The sequence below is a fragment of the Lynx rufus genome, unplaced genomic scaffold, assembly GCF_022079265.1.
Source record: "Lynx rufus isolate CCGP_SWC_20201006 ecotype Redwood Valley unplaced genomic scaffold, mLynRuf1.p SCAF_11, whole genome shotgun sequence".
NCBI classification, from domain to species: domain Eukaryota; kingdom Metazoa; phylum Chordata; class Mammalia; order Carnivora; family Felidae; genus Lynx; species Lynx rufus.
In genome coordinates this window covers 29,635,459-29,656,003 of record NW_025814825.1, presented here as the reverse complement: position 1 = coordinate 29,656,003, position 20,545 = coordinate 29,635,459, and the positions used below count along the sequence as shown (strand labels likewise).

The 20,545-nt window shown below is 54.2% G+C and overlaps 2 protein-coding genes across 2 annotated transcripts in view; one reads left to right on the top strand and one right to left on the bottom strand.

Annotated features, from left to right (window-relative positions):
• Positions 1-20,545, top strand: part of RASSF4 (Ras association domain family member 4) — a 33,133-nt gene that overhangs the window by 9,903 nt on the left and 2,685 nt on the right. Inside the window, exons 2-10 of the mRNA XM_047073119.1 lie at positions 354-449; positions 2,847-2,922; positions 12,238-12,380; positions 13,682-13,773; positions 14,466-14,623; positions 18,409-18,510; positions 18,796-18,847; positions 19,363-19,484; positions 20,333-20,430. Of these exons, the coding sequence (XP_046929075.1) occupies positions 388-449; positions 2,847-2,922; positions 12,238-12,380; positions 13,682-13,773; positions 14,466-14,623; positions 18,409-18,510; positions 18,796-18,847; positions 19,363-19,484; positions 20,333-20,430 (905 nt within the window). The 5' untranslated portion in view covers positions 354-387. The remainder of the gene's footprint in view (positions 1-353; positions 450-2,846; positions 2,923-12,237; positions 12,381-13,681; positions 13,774-14,465; positions 14,624-18,408; positions 18,511-18,795; positions 18,848-19,362; positions 19,485-20,332; positions 20,431-20,545) is intronic.
• Positions 8,374-9,721, bottom strand: DEPP1 (DEPP autophagy regulator 1). The gene is made up of 2 exons (XM_047073120.1): positions 9,610-9,721; positions 8,374-9,037 (listed from the first exon to the last, which is right to left on the bottom strand). The coding sequence occupies exon 2, from the start codon at positions 9,009-9,011 to the stop codon at positions 8,385-8,387; it is 627 nt and encodes a 208-aa protein (XP_046929076.1). The 5' UTR covers positions 9,012-9,037; positions 9,610-9,721; the 3' UTR covers positions 8,374-8,384.

The following is a 20,545-nucleotide window of genomic DNA, read 5'->3' as shown; positions in this document are numbered from 1 at the left end:
AGGCAAGAGAGCCTGTGGTCTGAAACATTTAGGAGACGGATCCAGATCCCTAGGGATTATAGAGAGGTTCGGGGAGGGCGGCTGTTGGGCTGGTACTGGGTGCCAGCTAGCTCAGCAGTTCTGACCTTGTCTCCCGCCGAGGGAAACGTGGCTGCCCCGTGTGGGGTGTGGGGCCCCATTAAGTCCTCTGAGCCTGATCCTTCAGAGCTATGACCACCCTGTGCCCCGGGGTGGGAGGGGGGAGGTGAGGCTGGAGCCACAAGGCCTGCACAACAGGACTCTGGGCACTGCACTGGCCAGCACTTCCTTCTCCGGCTCACCTGTCTGTATGCTCTTCCTCCTCTTCCCTGCAGGTAGCCTCCCTGATGCTACAGACAAGAGGAGAACATGAAGGAAGATTGTCCACCCAGTTCTCATGTTCCCATCAGTGACAGCAAGTCCATCCTGAAGTAAGCCTTTGTGTACAGGGAGGGGGTCTGGTGGTCACTCCCTGCCATGGGCAGCCTTTGGGTAGAGGGATTCTGGGCACTTTTCATAGATAGGACGATGTGCCTGCCCCAGGGACAGTGATGGGGGCACTTCTTTTTGAAGCCTGGTGCCCTGGAGATCAAGAATCTCTTTGGGTTGAGGGTTTGACCCCTGCCCCCTCAGGCCCACAAAAGCAGGAAAGCATGGCCATGTCCGCTGTGACTCTGCACAGATGGCATTTAATTTATTCAAAAGCTAGAGCAATACTAATACTCTTATTGTGTCAAACAGTTTGGGGAAAAAAATAAAACTCAAAATAGGTTTAGAGTTGTTCTTGAAAAGAGCATATTTTATTGACATGACGATTTCTTAGCCTGGCTTATTTTTAATTTTATTTACTCCGTCTTACCATAAAAAAAAATACTTGGAGTATTTATTCAAATGTATTTCTGAACTAACATAAGTTTTCATTTTCTCTTGCTTTTTGCGTGCTGGGTCCAAATATTTTCTACATTTGGGCAGCTCCGATTTGCCTCCTTGAAGAAAAGCCAGCCTCCTAGCTTTTGCTGAGCTGCTTCCTGGGTCCTCCAGTTAGACACCTGAGAAAACAGACAGCATCCCATTCACAGTGCTGCCCATACTCTCACATTCCCGGTTTAAACTTTATAATGAGAATAACATTAGGTACGCCTGGGTGGCTCGGTCGGTTGAGCAGCTAACTCTTGATTTCAACTCAGGTCATGATCCCAGGGTCTCGGGATGGTGGAGCCTGCTTAGGATTCTCTCATTCTCTCTCTCTCTGCCTCTCTCCCCTGCTTGCTCGTTCTCTATCTCTGTCTCTCTCTTTCTCTCAAAACAATATAGTTTGGGGGAAAGTCATAATAATAGCCATAACATGATTAATTTCATGTGTATATATCCTAGTAAGTTTATGTTCAGCATTGATACACCTACAAGCACAGCGAACATGCAGCATTGACTCTTGCAATGTTAATGCCATAACATTAACTGATGCACAAGTGAATCACTTCCGTCATCAGTTACCGTCATCCCCACACCAGGCAGCACACCAGAGCACCAACGGCGGGTTTTGCTTATCCACTCCCTGGAGTGCTCCAGTGTCAGTGAAGGCACTGCCCAGAGAGGTTCTAAAGCGGCCCCGGCCAGCAGGGGAGTGACTTCCACGTGTGGCCGCCAAGCACGTGACTTATGGGCGGAGAAGTACAATTAATATAAAAGACAGGTGGCAAGGACATATTACGAAATACAATGAACAAGATCTCGTTAATAACGTTTATGTAAAACGTTCATATATTAATACCAAATACAGGTGGCAAACACTTATTACAAAATAAAATAATGAATAAGGCCTCATTCATCATGTTCATATTGATTACATGTGGACATGAAAATATTTTAGATACATGGTGTCATAAAATAAAATACATTATGAAAATTAATTTCACCTGTTTTGTTTTCCTTCGTGATGTGACCGCTGGAAGGGTTAAAAGCACACGTGTGCCTTGCATTTCTTTTAAAAAAAAATTTTTTTTTAACGTTTATTTATTTTTGAGACAGAGACAGAGCATGAATGGGGGAGGGTCAGAGAGAGGGAGACACAGAATCCAAAACAGACTCCAGGCTCCGAGCTGTCAGCACAGAGCCCGACGCGGGGCTTGAACTCACGGACCGTGAGATCATGACCTGAGCCGAAGTCGGCCGCTCAACCGACTGAGCCACCCAGACCTTGCATTTCTTATCTGTTGGACTGCACTCCCCGGCAGAGCCCAGCTTGGGCGCAGGGACCGGCTTCTATCCACTAAGGCTTCCCTTTATTCTGGGGAGAAGGCGTTTGGGCAGAGTGGCCTCCCTCAGACCTTCGGGATCTTATCTCACAGCTGTCACTTTCACCTCTTGGTCAGACCTCCAGAAAGCCAGGATGAGGAAGAGGTAGACCCCCCTCATGATGCCCCCAGAGCAGCCACACCAGGCACTCACAGGAAGTAATATTGGGGGGGGGGGCGAGGGGGAAGCAAGAGTCTCTAAAATGCCAATAATCCAATCCCGGGGGATTTATTGAGGAAATGACTCAGAAGTAAAGTACAGGGAGATTTTCGGGAACTCTTATCTGTGATAGTGAACGCATGCAAACACCATTTGCACAATTCTATGGGCCGTCTGTGAGCTCACTTCCTTCTCTTCCCAGCCCTACACCTTACACAGGGTCTGTCATGTGGAAACCTCTAGAAGACTAAAAGGCATGTGTCTGATGGCAGAGTCTAGTCTCTAAACTGATTATGTGTGGCTGGCGAGACCTGTATCATCACGTCCCAAAGCCCTGCCACGCCCCAAGATTATATGTGTGTTTACCTTTTTAGGTCGGAGCTCTTAAGCTTGCTAAAAACTTACAACTGCTACCACGAAGGCAGAAGCTTTCAGCTGAGACACCGAGAGGTAAGGCCTGTTTCTCTTCTTTATTCATAGGTCACCGTTTATCTTGGATTGCTGAAGGCAGTCCTGGTTTATACCTGCTATTCCAGGGTCATTATTAAGACCTTTCCCTTCACTCTGAGAAGTGTCCCAGTTAGGATAATGAAGTATGAGGCTGCCCATCTTCTGAGTTAGAGACCAGGTTACCAGCTCTCTCTTCCGGACGTCCTGTAAGGGGTGCTGAGGGTCAGAGCATCCCCTCCCTCTCCCTCCCCCAGCAAGAGTTCAGAGCAGATGGAAATAATCACCTGCAGTTCTTCTCCTTCCACCTGAGATTTTTGCCTATGTGAATTGCCAGGACCCTGGAGACTAAAATCTTTAAGACCGCACAGCCAGTCCCCTCTGTGCCCAGCCCACAGCACAAATAAGGAACTCAGCACAGGGCTCGGGTTTGCCCAAGTTCACAGGGCAGTCAAGAAGTGGGAGCAGTCTCTGTGGTTGCCAATCAGAATAGACATCAGAGAAGGCTTGAAACGGAGGAGAGCTCCCCAAAAGGTGCTCACGGGGCCGGGCAGGTCAGAACGGGAGAGACAGGGCAGGCGTGGGGAGTGGAGGACTCGAGAGAGCACGTGCTGTCTGCAGACGCTGTCGCCCTGCGGACCGAACCCGTTGCTGCTGTGCAGGAAAGATGGGCTCCAGGGAGCCAGAGAAGTTAGACATCTGGAATTTCATGTGCAATTTCCCAAACCTCGAAACACCAAGCGGGCTAAACAAAACACGTCTGTAGGTGAAACGCAGCCCAGGTCAGGCTCCTGTCACCCAGCTCCGGAGCCTGGAGGGGAGGGAAGCAGCTGGCTCCTGGTCCAGGCAGCACTGGCCTGCCAGTAGTGTGACCTGGAATTGCACCAACCTCGCACGCCACCTCCCCTGGACCCGCCGCCCTGCACAGGGCCTGGGGCCAGCCTGACAGCTTGTCTCCCGGCCCCTCTGCACTGTTCCTTCGCTCCCGCCCTTCTTTCTGCAGAGCAGCCTCTCTGATACGCGTCTTATCGGCCACTTACCCTGCTCTGTACTGCTGCTGGAAGGGCGCTGATGCCACCGCCCTGCTATCTCTGCTTTTGCTGTTTCTTTTCTTGCCGCCCGGCTTCGTGTCCCCCGGCCAGGCACGGTGTGGCACCTGAGCACAGACGCTGGGTGACTAACCGGCAAGTGCAGGCCCAGGGCAAGCTGAGATGAGTCCCGAGCTCCAGTGTGCTGGACAGTTTAATCTATGCTAAGCGAGGAGTTGGACCCACTTCAGTCCTTGTGCTGGAGGCTTGCGATGGGGTCTTCTGGCTGCACCCCGCTTCTTAGCCCTGGGCCATTCAGTGATTGACTTGACGTAAGACCCAGCAGCTCTCAACAGGTGGTTTCTGCTCAGCAGCCTCAAAGTCACCTGGGAACTGGCTAGAAATGCAAATTCTTATCACCCTCCTTCCCCCAGGCCTCCTGACTCAGAAACTCTTTATCTTCCCAGCTGTGTTTTAACAAGCCCTCCAGGGGATTGCGATAAAGGCCAAGTTTGAGAACTGCTACTCTTAGAGTTTGGTCTTGACTCTTGGGATTCCCCAAGACAGTCCCCTCTGTAGGAGCAGTTGTGTGGGGAGCAGGGCTGGGAAGCCCCAAACCTGTGCCCTGTGTTTGTGTGTGATGGGACAGGCCACGTGGGAAAGTGAGAGACCCAAAAAGGGGAAGAGGTATTCTCGATGGGCCCCCGTGGTAAGAAGTTAACGCCCCACAGTTGGGGATTTTCATGTTCCTAACCTAAAAAAGGTATGAGGACCTGACTTGATCTCCCCGGAGCCAGAAAGTACCTTGCAGGAAACTTCCACAGCCTTAGCCATCAAGGGGATGCCAGCCTGAGGGAGTATGTGTCTTTGGGAGGTGATCGCCACTATAGAGACGGGCTGTAGGCCTGGGCAGCACCGAGTTCTGATGCTGAAATGCATGACTGGTTCCTGGACACCAAGGGCCTAGCGACCCACCCACCACCCGGCGTTCAGGCCTCCGCCGTTTCTCGGAATGCAGCCCCGGGACCTCCTGGACCTCGGAGAATTCCCAGTTGCAGGCACTTGCACTGTGGGGCCACCCCAGGCCGGCTTCTCCTCAGGGGTGGGGCAGACAGGCACCAGGCACTTTGCCTCCGACTCGTTTCTCACAATACAAGAGCTTTGTGACATCAGAATGGCCATTTTCCAGACAAAGAGATTGAGGCCTTCAGAGTTGAAGTCTCCAGCAAGGTAAACACTGCAGCAAGTGGAAGGTGCCAGCGTGGCTGCAAGGCGTGGGCGCCGAATTTGTAACACAGCAACAGCGTTACCAGCATTAAGCTTTGAGGGGCCTCGGGGATGCAGGCAGCTGCTTGTCACCTTCAATCAGCAAGCTAAGGGGCCTTCCAGCTACCAAGGGGCTCAGCACAGGCTGCGCCCTCACAGAGCCATGTGGGGCCCAGAAGAGACCTCCCCCCCCCCACCTGTTGTCCCTAGGTTTCCCCCAGAGCAACTGTGGCCTGACTGCCACAGTTTGGGGACACCCCCTCCGCCACCGTCTCCTCGGGGGTCCAGAGCCCTTGGAGAGATGAAGTGTGTCAGGGAACAGGGGCCACGCCCTAGGGCAAGTGTTTCCCTGTGAACTCTCCCCCAGCTTCCAAAGGGCAAAGGAATCCCCACTCAGGAGGCCCAGGCACCCGCTTCCTCTATTGTATTATAAACTTTGCTTTTGGATACTTTTGCTTGTATTACAATGAAGAGCTTGAGCAACCTGGAGCCATCTGTGCCTTTCGAAAGATAGCAAAGCATTTTAACCAGGCTGGGTGGCTTCTTGAGAGAAAAATGGACCGCCTGGAAATACCAGTGGGTAAATATATCACTGTGATGAAAAGCAGTGCCCTTATGTCATGCAGGGGCGTGTGGCCCCCTCAGGGAGCCCGCCTCTGATGCTCCCCCTGGTGGCCGTGAGCACGCACAACACCCAGTCCCCATCCTTGGCGCCAGGCTCCTGGGCAGGGGAAGAAAGGGCAGGAACATGCCTGGGCTCAGGGTCTCTGTCTCTCCAGGGTGGGGAAAGTCAGGATCCCCTTCCCTCTTAAAATGACCCCCCCTTCCTCTAAGGCCTGGAGGCAGAAATGACAGGCAGTTGACAGACCACTGGCACCTGGGGTGAGTACTCGGCCATGGACGCGTTCCCTTGAGAGCTCCAAAGCGCTTGCCAGGCTGCCCCCTGGTCAGGTCATTGTGTCCTTTCCCACTCCAGTGGTGGCTGTGGGGAAGAGACTTCTCCATAGGACCCCCATCACAGGGACTCTCTCCTAGGCTGTTGTGTTTCATGGGAAGCTTGGAATAATGCCAGAAACCCCTTCCCCCTGCCCTTTATTCTTTTTTTGGCGGGGGGTGGGGGGCACCTTCGGAAGATACCATTAGCTTCTTTCATCTCAGTACATATTAGCAGAGGAGCCAGAGCCCTGTCTGATGTCCCAAATGCAGCCACGTGGTTTTGAGCTTGGGGAGAATTGGCCAACCTCACTCCTCCTTAGTTGCCTCCCTCTGACCCTGGTTCACACAGCTTCGTAGAAGGGGCTACAGCGAGGCAAGCCCAACCCCTGTGGGCACCAGCCAGCACCCACTCCCAGGTCAGCCCTCCCCGCCGCCTCCTAAGGATGTTCTGGCTGAAGGCTGCCCCACGCTTATTTGCCAGCGAAGGTCAGGGCCCAGCAGGTTGTGGCAGATGCAGGCATTCGTATATGCTGTTTCTAACTCCATCTCCAAGAGTACGTGCCCCATTTCCCAACCTTGTGAGGTGTGGAGGGCAGAGTTGGTGTCCGCGTCTTACAGATAAGGAAACTGAGTAAATTATTTGTCTGAAACTTTTCAATGTATGGTTTACATTCTGCCTCCCCACTCAACACAAAAGAGGGCAGATAGGGACGCCGGGTGGCTCAGTCGGTTGGGCATCTGACTCTTGGTTTCGGCTCAGGTCATGATCCCACGGTTTGTGAGATTGAGCCCCACGTCGAGCTCTGTGCTGATGGCAGGGAGCCTGCTTGGGATTCTCTCTCTCTCTCTCTCTCTCTCTCTCTCTCTCCCTCCCTCTCCTTCCCTCCCTCTCCTCTCTCCCTCTCTCTCTGCTCCTCCCCTGCTCCTGATTGTTCAGTCGCTCTCCCTGTCTCTCTCGCTCTCAAAATAAATAAACTTTTTTAAATGTTTCAAAAAGAGGGCAGATAAACATTTTTAAAGTGAAAAGCAATTTTAAAACAGAAAAAAAAAGTAGGAAGGGAAGAAGAAAGGAAGAAAATAGTTTGATAGCCTGCAGAAGAGACAGAGGACACTGAAGCAGGCTGTGAACTTGAATGTGGCCCCAGCTCTGCCCTCCTCCTCTCCCCTCTGTCCCTTGAGCACTGACCAGGGTCAGCCAGCTCTGACCTGGCCCAAGGGAGCAGGGTAATGGGTCCTCAGGCCTGATTCTTTTGAGTTCTCTGATGCCTCACCTGCCTCTCTGAGGAAGGAGACCCTTCCTCTCCCCTATTCCTCACCCTCACCTCCTTCCTTGCCAGACGCCTCCAGGCTGCAGGACCCAGGGCTGGCACAGACCTTAGGTCATGTGAAACGAGGCCCTGGCCACTGGACCTGCCGGAGAGCAGGGCTCTGGACAACAGCCTGCACTTTGGCCCCACAGCTGAGAAGCCCCCTGGGTGGAGGGAGGGATGGGGACAGTGAGGACGGAGCCACCTGGTCTGCAAGCTGAGCTGGTGCAGGTTCTGTCTCAGCCCTCAGCATGGACAACACACCCCCAATGACACAACAAGACTTGTGAGCTGGAGCCACTGAGATACCCCCAGGTACCCTGGTGATAAGTTCCCCCCAAACCCGAGCGGGCACATTTGGGGAAATGCTGTTTTCTCTTGGGCCACATGGAGCACAGGCTCTGAGGGTGGGAGCCAGGAGGCTGACTCTGGAGTGCCCAGGGCTTCACTCTGAAATCACCATGGGGCTGAGACCTTTGCTTCTTACCTGCCACCGACCTCATTTCCCCACCCTGAAGCCACCACATAGACAGTAGCTACTCCGAGTATGGGCTTACAACACACCCCCCATGACGCATGTGGGTTTTATCCCACTTACTCATCAGAAACAGCCGAGGAAACAGGTCCCTTTAATTACCCCATTTTACCCATGAGAAAACCAATGAACAGAAACATTAAGTCACTTGCCCAAGGTGATCACCCAGCAAGGAACAGTGCGAGCGGGGTCAGTAATACCACATCATGCCAGATAGGCTGTTCTCACTCTTCAGAGGAGGGGGTCTCGCTATGAAATGCCAAGGCGGGCAACCCCTGCAGAAAGGTGTCTCCCTCTCAGAGACCTGCCGGGGACAGTGCCCACCGCAGGGGAAGAGGGCCAGAAGGTGACACAGACCAGCGTGCTCTATACAGAAGCCTTTATTGGGAGGGGTCAGAGTTCATGGATCACCGGGAGGTGCAAATAGAGAGTTCTGAGGGTGCTGCCGTGGCGGGGGGGTGGGGGGGAGGCTGCGGTCCCACAGAGTGGCTTGGAAGGCCAGGAGCCCTGGTGCCGGTCCCTTGAGGGCCTTGCCAGAGAGTGCCCCTGCACCCTGACGCCACAGAGTCTCCCTCCGGGGGTCCCTCGGGCCTTGCCACCATCCATCTGTCTCTGTGGACCCCAGGGGTCAGCAGAGGAGCCAGTCCGCCTCGGTGGGTCCCTCCTACTTGGCTGCTTTTCCTGGGACTCCCCATACAGCCAGTCCAGGGGGTCAGCAGCACCATCCCTGGGCGGTGCAGGCTGCTGGCCACTGAAGCGGGTAGTAATGTCCCGTAGGGACTCAGTAGGGCAGCTCGTCTCGAAGGCCTGGGCTGGCTGGGGCGGTCTGCCGAGTTGGGCCCTGGCTGTGGCCGAGTCCAGCACTGAAGTGGGCTGTGCCAGCTGACAAATGGACTTCACATAGTCATCCAGGCTGGGGGAGGCCAGGGGTTCCTGCCCAGGCCCCCCGGGCGGCATCTCCTCCGAGGTCTCCCGAATCGTGGGCAGGTGGGCCACAGGAACCAGTAGCCGGGACCTCATGGCTGCCGGCGATGGGGAGCAGTAACCTGTTGGTGGACAGAGGACCAGCGGTGAGCGTCTGCCATCCTGTCACCCCTCCTGTGTCCCCTCCCTCATCTGAGAGGCTGCCTAGGTGAATCATGGGCCTGAGAGCAGAGTGAAGTCTGCAGCCCCAAGCCCAGGCTCGGACCTCCTGGACTCTCCCTTTCCTGCTAACCCCGGACACCGTGTGCTTAAGAATCTGTCATTCCTGTAGTTTAAGAACCTATACAAATAAGAGAACCCGGCCTAACGGACTGGAGTCAGAGGGAACCTGGGAGTAAAGCCAGTCTCTGCCAGTTCCTGACCTGGGGACCTATGGCAGGGTCACCTCTCCAAGCCCCCCCTTACCCGTCCATAAAACAGGGTTATAAATACCCGCTGGAAAGGATGTAAGAAACACATGGAATGACCCTACACGTGAAATCTCTTTTCAAATGTGACGCCCTCTGCAGCTATTAGCCGCTAACTGCATCCCCTGGTCTCTCGTAGCCAGTGAGGCTGTGTAGGTCCCTGCCCTTGAAGAGAAACAAAACCTTTCCATTTTATCTCAAACCAGAAGGAAGCTGCTCCCTCTTACCTGTAGCTGAGGGAACGTGGGGAGAGCAGGGATGCCGGATGAGCAAGGACAGTCCTTGGGAAGACCCACAGAGCTCAGGGTGGAGGGCTGGAGGCCCAGCCGGCTGAGTCCCGCGTCCCGCGTGGAATGTGGGGACAACTGGCTCCTGTCCGGAGCGCTGGCCTCCGGGAGCCGTCTGGTGAACCTGGAGGTGTGGCCGTTGCTTTTATACTTTTCCACCAGCCATCAATTACTGTCACGAGGGCCAAAAATAGCAGTGCACAGGAAGGCTTTGGGAGGAAAACAGCCGGGTGGGGCGGGGTTTGGCCCAGCAGCCAGCCTGGAGCTACAGGAGGCCCTGGGGGATGTTTACTCTACAGGGCAGGGGAGGGAGGGGCACCATTCCTGTGGAGGAGTGGAGTAGGGGCGAGTGGAATAGGGGTAAGGGAGTAGAGGGCAGAGGGAGGAGTAGGGGGCTCCAGTAAGGAGGAAGGTGTTCGCAAAGACCCAGAACTGAGGGTACACAATGACTTCCTGACTTACGGAAACGTGAGGCCTTGGGACAGCACGTTCTAGTCCTGCCTCTGTCCGCATGCACTTCCCCACCTGTGTGGCGAAGGCTGCCCAGAAGCCCGGAGGTCCTCCTCTGACCTCGGTTTCCTCTGATTTGACCAGAGACAGCTGCAGACTGACAGGGCCTCCCCTCCATTCCATAGGGGGCAGGCTGAGGGACAGTGGAGTCGTGGCTGGGGGGACAGCGTGGGGGCTCATACGCAGCCCATGCAGGGACATAGGGCCAGCAGTCCCCAGCACAGCTGACCCCTGACCTGGGAGGCTCTGCTCTGCTTTAGCTCCTTGCTTCCAGCCCCAGGGCAATTCCCCCTGCCTCCTTCCCTGCCAGCTCTCCAGAGCCTTCCAATGGCATATTTGAAGCTTCAGCCCCAGCGTGTCCGGCTCCACTGCCCTGCCCCAGCCGTGCTCTCTTTTCCTCCTGACTCTCATACCCAGCACCTGACTGGTTTGATCTCCCTTCACCTGGGTCAGCCGGGCCGGCAGGCACGGGTCTCTGTGAACAGACATGCTGAGGTGTTTTAGGTGGGGCAGCAGCTCAGAGGAACCCCACTTTGGGTTTCCTTACTGCCCCCTTTAACTCCAGTGAATCAATCCAGTCTCTCCTTTGTTGGGAGGGTTAGTTACCTATCTGTGACTGTGTAACATCAGTGGTTATCAAAAATCACTCTGGTTTGTTGTTGTTGTTGTTGTTTTCTTTTTTAACAAGTAGTGCAAGGCCATTCCAGAAAGCTGTGTGTACTTTTGATAACCTTGAACAAAGTGGAACTGTTTTCTCTGTGGATGGCGGAGTGTTTTAAGCGATGACTAACTTAGTATGAAATCAACACTGCAGGGCACATCCCCCGTAAGGCCTTCCGGGGATATGAAGAAGTTTCTACAAGGTCCCTTCTTCTTGCAAGGCTTCCCATGCCTATAAGGAGAAAGAAATGGAATTTGTGAATCTAGAGTGATGTTCAAGATAGCAATGGGAGAATGATGTTCAAAGTTCACTACCCAAAGGCTAGTATCAAAGCAGATTAGGAGCCTGGAGCTGGGAGGACCACAGCTCTGGGGAAAATGAGGCCAAGAAGAGTTCAGACAGATGCTCTGAAGCAGCCTGGCCAGGCACACGCATGGGGGCCGTCAGGCTGGGCACAAGGAGCCTGGAGGTGGTCGCGCATACATAGAAGCCTGAACTAGGTCGGAAACAGAATCAAAGACCTGAGGGGTGTGAGTGGCACCCCTGAGACCTGAGGGCACTCGCTGAGGGTGCCTCTGGAGGGTTCTGACAATGAGGACCTCAGAGTCTGGCAGAAGGGCAGTAGGTAGCTGTGCCATCCGCAGACCTTAGGAAATCAAGGCTGGTTGGGGACACAGAATGAGAGCTGTTGTAGATCTTCTGAGTGTTCATGCCAATGGTGAACCATGGGACTGGCTGTGTCCAGGTGGTGAGGAAAGCAAGACTGGCCCCTGTGAAAGAAGGCAGCTTGGAAATATGGGGGTGGGTCCGGCCCACTCGAGTGGTTACGGCGGCAAATGGCGGCAGTGTGGGGAGAAGGGTGAGGCTGAGACCCAGCTCCGAGGACCAGCAGGGAATGGAATCCAGCGCCCTGCACATGTTCGCAGCAGGACCTGGTGACCGTGGGGCCTCCTTCCCAGGTGCAGTGTGGGGGGAGGGGTGTGGGAAGGCTCTCTGCTTGGCACTGGTGTCACTGCGGCCATGCTTCTCTGGAACATGTTTCCTTACTCCTGTGTGGACGTGCTTGCTGGATAGCAGCTGGGTTCCTGTGGGACGCCTGACTCAGCCGCTCTGTCCCAGGCCGTGCCCCTGGCCAGACGAGAGCTGAGCAGTGAAAGGGCGCGCCCCAGGTTTCCTCTGGTCAGTCACATGGCCTTACGCCTTGGAGCACGTAGAGGCTTGTGTACCTTCCCCCTGGGGAGAACCCCAAGGAGGAGAGGACGTGTTTGGGGCCAAGAGTGTGCAGGGCGTCCCGTGGATGACAGGCTGGCCCTTACGGGGGCTTGGGGGAGGGTGGGCAGTGACCCCCGAGGAGGGCCGCTCTGGGGACTGAGGCTAACCTGTGTGGGTCCCCACAGGAGGAAGGCGCTTTGATCATTGAGGGACTTCTCAACATTGCCTGGGGACTGAGGCGGCCAATCCGGCTCCAGATCCAGGATGACAGGGAGCGAGTGCATCTCTCGGCAGCCTCCTGGACGCCTGGACAGCCCAGCTGCCACCTGTGAGTGCCGGGAGGGCTGAGGCAGGGCCGGGGGCCTCCCTGACGACTGTTCAACCCCGCTTACTTTTCGAGAGGTTCGGGGGCTGGGGTCCTCAGTCTCAGGGCAGAAGCCCTGCTCCATCATGGGGCACATGAGAGCACAAGCCAGCCTTAATCCTTGTCACCCCGCAACTGCCTGAGCCCATGGCCTCACCTGCCAACAAGTGATCTTTCTAGACGATGACCAAGTCACCTCACTCTTGGAGAATTTTCCAGACTCCCACCACCTCCAGTTGTGTTTTTCATACATTCACGGGAACCACCTTATCTGCAAGGAGGCAAGCTACAGCCAGGGGGCTCCCCCCATCCTGGACAAAGTGAATGTTTTTTGGCATCTGTCCTAGTTCAAAAATTCACACAGATTTCACCTCTCACTGCTCTGCTTTTATTTTAATATCAGAATTTGTTTTTATAAATGGACTTGGACTCGATGCCAGATTTATCTTAATATCAGAAATACGTTTTAATCGTGACAAAACAGGTCCCTATTTTATTGCTTAGTGGACATTTGCCTCCTCTTGCCCTGTCACCCCCAATAAAGGGCAGTTGGCTGCTGTGTTTTGCTTGTTCCTGCCTATAATGAATCCTTCTGAGAGGCAGAAATTCAAAACTTTCTCCCCTTCAAAAATTCAAGTACAGGTGCTGTTCTGAGGGCACTGAACACCCCCCCCTCCCGCCGCCCCGTTGCACCCCATGCAGACTTCGAGTATAGCATTTGGATGGACTTCTTAGAAAGGCTGCTAGTGCGATTCATGCGTCCCACTCCCTGGGGTAAAGCAGCCACGTCAGCAGACAGACAGCAGGACCCTCAGAGGCCCTTCTCCAGCCTGGTACCAGCTACCCTCGCTTGGAGTCCACCCTGCCCAGAGGCCCAGAGGTTAGCCCCTCAAGGTTGCCCCTGCCCAACACTCCATCAGGCCTGAGGGAAGCCCAGAAGGCCTGCTCAGCGCTTGGCCACAGACAGCGCCTCCCCAGTCTATGCCTAGGAGTGCATGGGCACCGCCTGTGTCCCTGTGTCTATGCAACAGGGACAAGCTCACTCGGGTCAACGGGCCCGACTCCCTCTCCCTCCAGCAGACACCATGGCAATTCTTTGCTCTTCTTTTAATATTTTGCATTAACTCGGTGTGAAATCCAGCCTTACCTCAGCCTGCCCTGCTTCTCACCTTTGTCCCGTCCACAGAGGCATCCATCCTTGTCTCTCTAACTTGAGCTACTTCTCTCTGTCAGCAGCTCTGTGAGCACCATGATTGTCTTTTCAGAAAGGAGCCGCTTCTTCAGGAAGGCAGGGTCGCTGCCCAGGAGCCGAACGCTCAGACTGCGCCCAGCACCGAGAGTTCCAGAGACAGCTCAGGTAAGTGGGGCCTCGAGCTACCCGGGACCGTGTCTCACTCAGCCCGGGTAGGAGCGGAGGGGCTTGGGTCAGGACTGTCTCTGAAGGACAGCTTTGTGGAGGGGCACAGAGTGGCTTCCCTTGTCTTCAGGAACAACACTTGGCTGAATCCCTCCTCAGTGTGAGGTAGTCTCATCAGCTCCTCATAGCAAAGGAAGCAGAGGCTTGCAGAGGCGACATTATTTGACATAATTTGCCTGAGTCCCCTGGACCGTGCTGCATTACAGAAAGGAGACAACATCGGTAGCGGGCACGGTGCCCTCCTGGCCCTGCGAACCTCTAGGACATCTTCTTCACACTCTGGGGTCCAGACTGCTCTTCTGTCCCTCTCACACTCAGTCGGGGCTCAGAGGGTTGGGACAGGGCCGCCAAAGACCTGCCCTGAGTGCCCAGAGACAGAGGCCCACACCACGGCCATGTGGTGTGGTGACATAGGTCATCCTGCCTGGGGGTCACCTTTCCCGTCTGCGAAGTGGGCATCACCCGAGCTGGACCCCAGCCTCTGTCACAGCAGCAGCATTCACATTACTGTCTGCTGTAGCGTGGTGCCACCACAAAGCCCCAGGAAGCCAGGTCCCATGCACTGCAGCACAGCAGGTCTCTGGACCTGTGCACCACCCGGGACCAACTTTCTCATTCATTCCTCCCTGCAGAGCCCGTGGAGGAGGATGAGGAGACCCCACAGCTGATGCGGACCAAGAGCGACGCAGCCTGTGTGATCCAGAGGAGGCCCCGGTCCCGCACACCCGGCGAGGCCCAGAGGATCCAGCGACATCGGTTCTCCATCAACGGGCACTTTTACAACCATAAGGTGATGTCCCAGCCCGGCCTCTCCCCTGGGCCCTGAAGCTGAGGCCACGGGGAACCAGCCCCCAGCCTGCACGGGTGCAACTGTTGGGCTTCCGCTAGGCCAGGCCGCACAGAAGTCTTGTCAGAGTTCACCGTCACCCTGGCCCTGTGGACTGGGGTGGTCGTATCTGTGTCCTCATGGGGAGATGGGCTCAGGAGGAGAAAGAACTTGCCCAAAGTCACATCAAAGTAGCATTCAAAAAAACAAAACAAAACCAAACAAAGCATTCCACCTGGTGACCCCAAAGCCTGTGTTGTTTTGTTTTGTTTACCACATGCTTACTCACTGTCAATCCATTTTCATAAGTTGCATGGATTTTTGGAAAGTAATGCCATGTTTATGTCTGATGAGGCAGTTTTCTATGAGGTTTCCACCAGAGCTCAGTTGATGGTTTTGTGGGAACATGACGTGCTACTGGCATTCTTACAGGGCAGATTAGCCCCCTCGGTTGAGGTGCGCCCAGAGGCATGTGCTCCTGTGTCCCAGAGAACCTGCCCTGCTCCTGGTTCCCAGCACTTAGCCTTTTGTCCGAGCGTGCATTGTACTGACCCTAGGAAGAGATCTCCTTCCCCAGATGACATCAGTCCCTAAACAAACCGAAGTGTAAAAGGAGAAGTTGATTGTTTCTATAAATGGCATGAGTGGCAGTGTGGGTGAGGCCCCGGATGGAGTGTCCCATAACGGGGCCACATCCTGCAGCGCTGGGAAATGGAAGCAGGGGTTTCCAGCTGAGGCAGCTGCCCGTCTTGATAGGCAATGACTCATGGGAGGGGGAGGGGGCCTGGCAAAGGCAGGTCTCAGGGTCAGATCTCAAGAACGGTTACACAGTTGAGGCCTGCCAGGAGCCACTCGAGTGCTCTGGGGGCACCCTGGACTTCGGGGTGAAGAATTCAGCAAGGCAAGCTTGTGGTCAGGACCCGCCTTCCACTCTGTGCTGGGTTGGCGGTGAGTGTTCAGGGGTGACAATAGGTTATCTTTGCTAAGTGCAGGAAAACCCAGGACTATTTGAGAGTCAAGTTTCCTGAAAGGGCACGGGGGAGGCAGGGCTGAGGTTAAGCAGAGATTAAGAATGGTTTGGATTAGCCAGAGGACTCTCAATCTGGCTTGGGTATTCTTTAAATCTGGTTCCAAAGGGGGTTGGTCTGTAAGGTGTTATGTAAGCATATGAGATATTTACATGCTAGTTTAAGGAATTAGTCAAAAATTTTAAAAGAATATTTGCATGGGATTAGGCTCTTTGTATTTCTATGTTCCTAAAAAAGGAAGCTTTTGATCCGTGACTCGAGGTACCAAAGAGTGGGGTTTATCTCCAGTACGTTTACCCCCCTCTTCTGAGAGAGTGACTCATCTCTAAGATGTGTGTCTGGCACATTAAGCCTTATTTTAGTCATTACAAATATCCCAGAGACACGGAGATCTGAGCACTCTGTATCCTTCAAAATGCACAGCAATGACCAGTGAGAGCTTTTGTCTCGGCCCATTGGAGCTGCCCTGGCAAGAAGGGCTCCTCAGCCAGCTCAACACTGAACCCACTAGCCTGTAATCCAGTCAGGGTGGTTCTTTCTCCCAGTGACAGATTTACCTACAGAAGGTGGGTTCCTTCTTCCAGGCAAACTGACTAAACCCCAGGACGTGAGCTAGTGTCTTTAGGCATGTTGGACAGTGGATTCCCATCTCCTGGCTGAGTAAGGGGCTCCCCCTCTCTCATCTTACTTACCATCCATTCAGAATCCGTGTCCTTAGAAATCAGGTGACACAGTATTTGAGTCACAGGCAGCAATGGGAGAAAAGAAATTCCTAGAATTGACTTCCTGAGGCTGTTAGTCTGGATTTTCTTTCTGAGGACTGCACGCTATTACTTCAAGACTCCATCATTTTTCAAAACTGTTGTGATTCGCAGTGATGTTGACATGATTTCCAGACCGGGTTAAACTTGGTACCTGTCCCAGTGCTTTGCCCTGGGCTGTTGGATTCAAATGTGTTTTACCAGAGAGAAACCCTTGTGGTTAGAGATGGCAAAGATGGGAGCTTCGTTCCTACGTGGAGCTGGTCAGTACCATCGTGAGAAAAGGCACCAGGCAGAAGCACTGACAATGTCTTGGTTTTTTGTGGGTTTTTTTTTGGTTTTTTTTTTTTAAACGTTTATTTATTTTTGAGACAGAGAGAGACAGAGCATGAACAGGGGAGGGTCAGAGAGAGAGAGGGAGACACAGAATCGGAAACAGGCTCCAGGCTCCGAGCCGTCAGCACAGAGCCCGACGCGGGGCTCGAACCCATGAACCGCGAGACCACGACCTGAGCCGAAGTCAGACGCTCAACTGACCGAGCCACCCAGGTGTCCCTGACAATGTCTTGTTGACAAGACCTTTCTTCTCCTTGAAATGGCCTGACTCCTCCAGTCCGTATTTCTTGGGGACTGAAAGCCAACTCTGGCGTTCTGTATCTCCCAGAGTCATTCTACGTCTCAACTTTGGAGGAGACAGGTCTGGATTTGAGTCTGACCCTGGTGCTTGGGGACACTGAGCAGGTCCTTCATACACCTGAGTTCCAGCTACATCCTGGGGATAGCAGGGCTAGGACCACAGAGGAGGAATGTGCAAATTTGAATTTGGTGTTGGCAAGTGAGGAAGAGCTCACCTGGGGGGGGGGGGGAGTGAGTCTCGCAGGGAGGACCCAAAGCAAGGGCTTTCCAATGGCTCTGTCCTTTCTAGATGGGTGACCCTGACGGGCTACTTAACCTCTCCGAGCTTCGGTGTCCTTTCTTAAAAGGAGGACTAGTGACAGGTACTTCAAAAAGCTGTTGTAGGAACCAATCAAAGATTTGGGATGAAATGCTAAGCAGGTCTATAACCTGGCTAGTGTTCATTGAGGACTATGAAGCCTCAGGTGATGCCCTGGTTGACTGGATATATGGTGTCTCATAGGCAAAGGCAAGGAACATAATGTGAAGAGTCTCTGTGGCTGGACCACAGGGAGACGGGGAGAGAATCATCGTACCACATGTGTAAACAGTGAGAGGAGCTGTGAATGGTGCCGTTTGGGCCATGGGAAGCCTTCAGAGACTTTTAACAAGAACTGTGCTAAAAGACAGTGCTTCTCAAGTTGTCCTGTATGGAAAGCATCACCTGGCAGTTTCCTCAAAATGCGGGTTCTGATTCAGGAGGCTGGGGCTGGGAGCCAAGACTCTGTGCTAACGCAGCTGGTCCAGAACACACAGAGCTACAAGGTGCTTGAAAGGTTGTTCCTTTGGGCAGCAGGGTGGAGAATGGATGGAAAGTGCTGAGATTGGACGGGAGAAAGGTGGGACACTTAGGCAGTGTAGACGGACAGCCTCTTCTCGGGCACCGCTGGGAGAATGGGGAGGAGCGGACGGATTCGAAAACTTTCCGTCTTAGAATCAACAGACACTTGGCAATTTGACTCAGAGACAGAGTGAGAAGGAGGCTGGTCCCCCCCCCCACCCCCTGTGAAGTACTTCCATGGGACTGGCTCCTAGGATCAGAGAGCTGGCCCTGACAGCTTTGGAGGCATCTTTATTTCAGTCCTCTGTTGCTACAGTTTCCCCAAGTGCACCCAGATGTGGGCACAGCTGTGTGTAGACCTGTGACCGGACAAGCACAGGTGTTCCCACAGCCCAGGTTCACCTGTCCCTCTGGACCACTTGGCTGACAGTGTGCCCAGACCCTGCCTGATGTCACTTCCATGTCCCTCTGGCCCTGCCCTGAACTCTCCGCCTCCCTCCACAGACCTCAGTGTTTACTCCTGCCTATGGGTCTGTGACCAACGTGAGAGTCAACAGCACCATGACAACCCTGCACGTGCTCACCCTGCTGCTGAACAAGTTCCGAGTAAGTCTGGCCATGAGCGGCCTTGCCCCGGGAGGCTGGTGGTTTTCTGTTTTGTTGGAGGAGGGGGCTGGCAAAAGCTGGGGAAGGTGCCCGTGGTTCTTGGGTAGAAGGTCTAGCAAGGTTTCCTGGACTGAAGCAGCATCTCTGGGATTTAGAGCAGGGAGAGGGGAGGATCCTTGGGGACTTGTGTGTGTAGCACTGGGGGTGTGGTTTCTGCCAGGGATCCCTTTCTGTCCGTCTTGTCCCAGAAAGCCGTGGTCTGACTGCCTATCACTGCCTGTACAGGTGGAAAATGGCCCCAGTGAATTTGCACTCTACATTGTTCACGAGTCTGGGGGTAAGTGTCTGCCTGTGCTTCCAGATCATGAAAACAAAAGCCACTGTCCATTTGGCAGGCTCACTGGCCGTGCTGCTTGGGCAGGGGGCCACGACGAATACCTCTGCCGGGCCGAAACCCAGCCACCCTCGCTATGCCCCTCAGAATCCCAAGGGAAGTCACCATCTCCAGCCTCGCTCAGTTGGGAGGGGTTGGGGGATGTGTGTCGGGGTCCGGGAGTTGGAGCTGAAGGTTCCCTCCCAAGTACGTTTGCCGAACCCGCATGGCCCTCTGTACAGCACTGGCCTCCCCATGGCCACTCTGCCCTCTCTGCTTCTCCCTCGGCACCTGTTCCTCTCTGACCTGGGCCTTTGCTTTGTGCCACAATCACACGTCATTCCGGGCACCCTTCTCTTCCAAGCCTGGAGAAGATTCCTGGGCCCCCCGGACATCCATTTTCTACCACATTCCCAGCCTGGAACAATGAGGGGCAGTACTAATGCCCCATGAATTTTGTAAATTGCCTTCTTTTTCAGAGCGAACAAAATTAAAAGACTGTGAGTACCCGCTGATTTCCAGGATTCTGCACGGGCCGTGTGAGAAGATCGCCAGGATGTTCCTGATGGAAGCCGACCTGGGCGAGGAAGTCCCCCACGACGTGAGTTGGGGCTGAGGCTCTGGGAAGCCTGCTCCTGAAGGAAGAGCCGGATGACAGCATGGGGGCCCCACGGGCTCTGAAGGGCACCTTGGCCAGGCCCTGTCTCCAGGGGCCACACAGCTGTCCTCAAGGGCCCCAAGCCTGGCAGAGTGAGGGCTCCAGCCCTCCCTCCTCCTGTCAGTGACCACCAGCTCTAACGGCAGGCCTAGGGGAAAAAAGAAGTTGGGTCCTAGAAAACCATAGCCTGTGCTTTTCCCCTCGGCAGGTAGAAACTTTTCCTTTGTTAGAGTGTGTTTAGTTATTACCTTAAAGACCTACACAAGGGCTCCTTAACTAGGACCTACCCAGGGCCTGTGGAAGGGAGCCAGCTGGCTAAGTCTTACCACAGCCTGAGTCCTGGGCTAGGAGTGAGCACATTGCCAAACTCCCCTGCACAGGAAAGGCCCACAGGGTTTGAACCCAAGGCAAAGGCCGGTGACCCTGTATCCCTCAGACCATTCACAGACTAGTGCAGATTCGTTCCACTGATAGAAACAGTGGTGTTCCCAGCCCCCCTCACCCCCTCCCCAGAGAATACCCAGTGTGGTCCTGCTCTCTCTTGAATAATTTTCCTCACATCCAGCTTAACCTTTCGTCCCAGGGATGATAGTGGCCTGTGAGGTAAAAAGGAGCCGATCCGTCCTCCATCCCAGAGCAGACAGAGTGCTGGGGTTGGCTGGGGAGGAGGGCAGCCACTTCCTTGGCTATAAGACATTGCCGGATTCGGCTGCCGTGGAAGCCACGAGGAAAAGAAAACACATGTCTGGCTTCTAATTGAAAGCACACTCAAATGTTCTTGGATTTTCTAGGTCGCTCAGTACATTAAATTTGAAATGCCGGTGCTGGACAGTTTTGTTGAAAAATTAAAAGAAGAGGAGGAAAGAGAAATAATCAAACTGACCATGAAGTAAGCAGCACAGAAGGAGCCAGTCGTGGGTCCTGAACACCAGGGCAAGCGTGCAGGGCAGAGCACCCAGGCTGGGGCCGGGACAGCTCTCCCCTCGCCTCCCAGCCCTGGCTCC

Coding starts and splice junctions, on each gene's coding strand:
- DEPP1 (XM_047073120.1), bottom strand. CDS start 9,011: ATGAGGTCCCGGCTACTGGTTCCTGTGGCCCACCTGCCCACGATTCGG.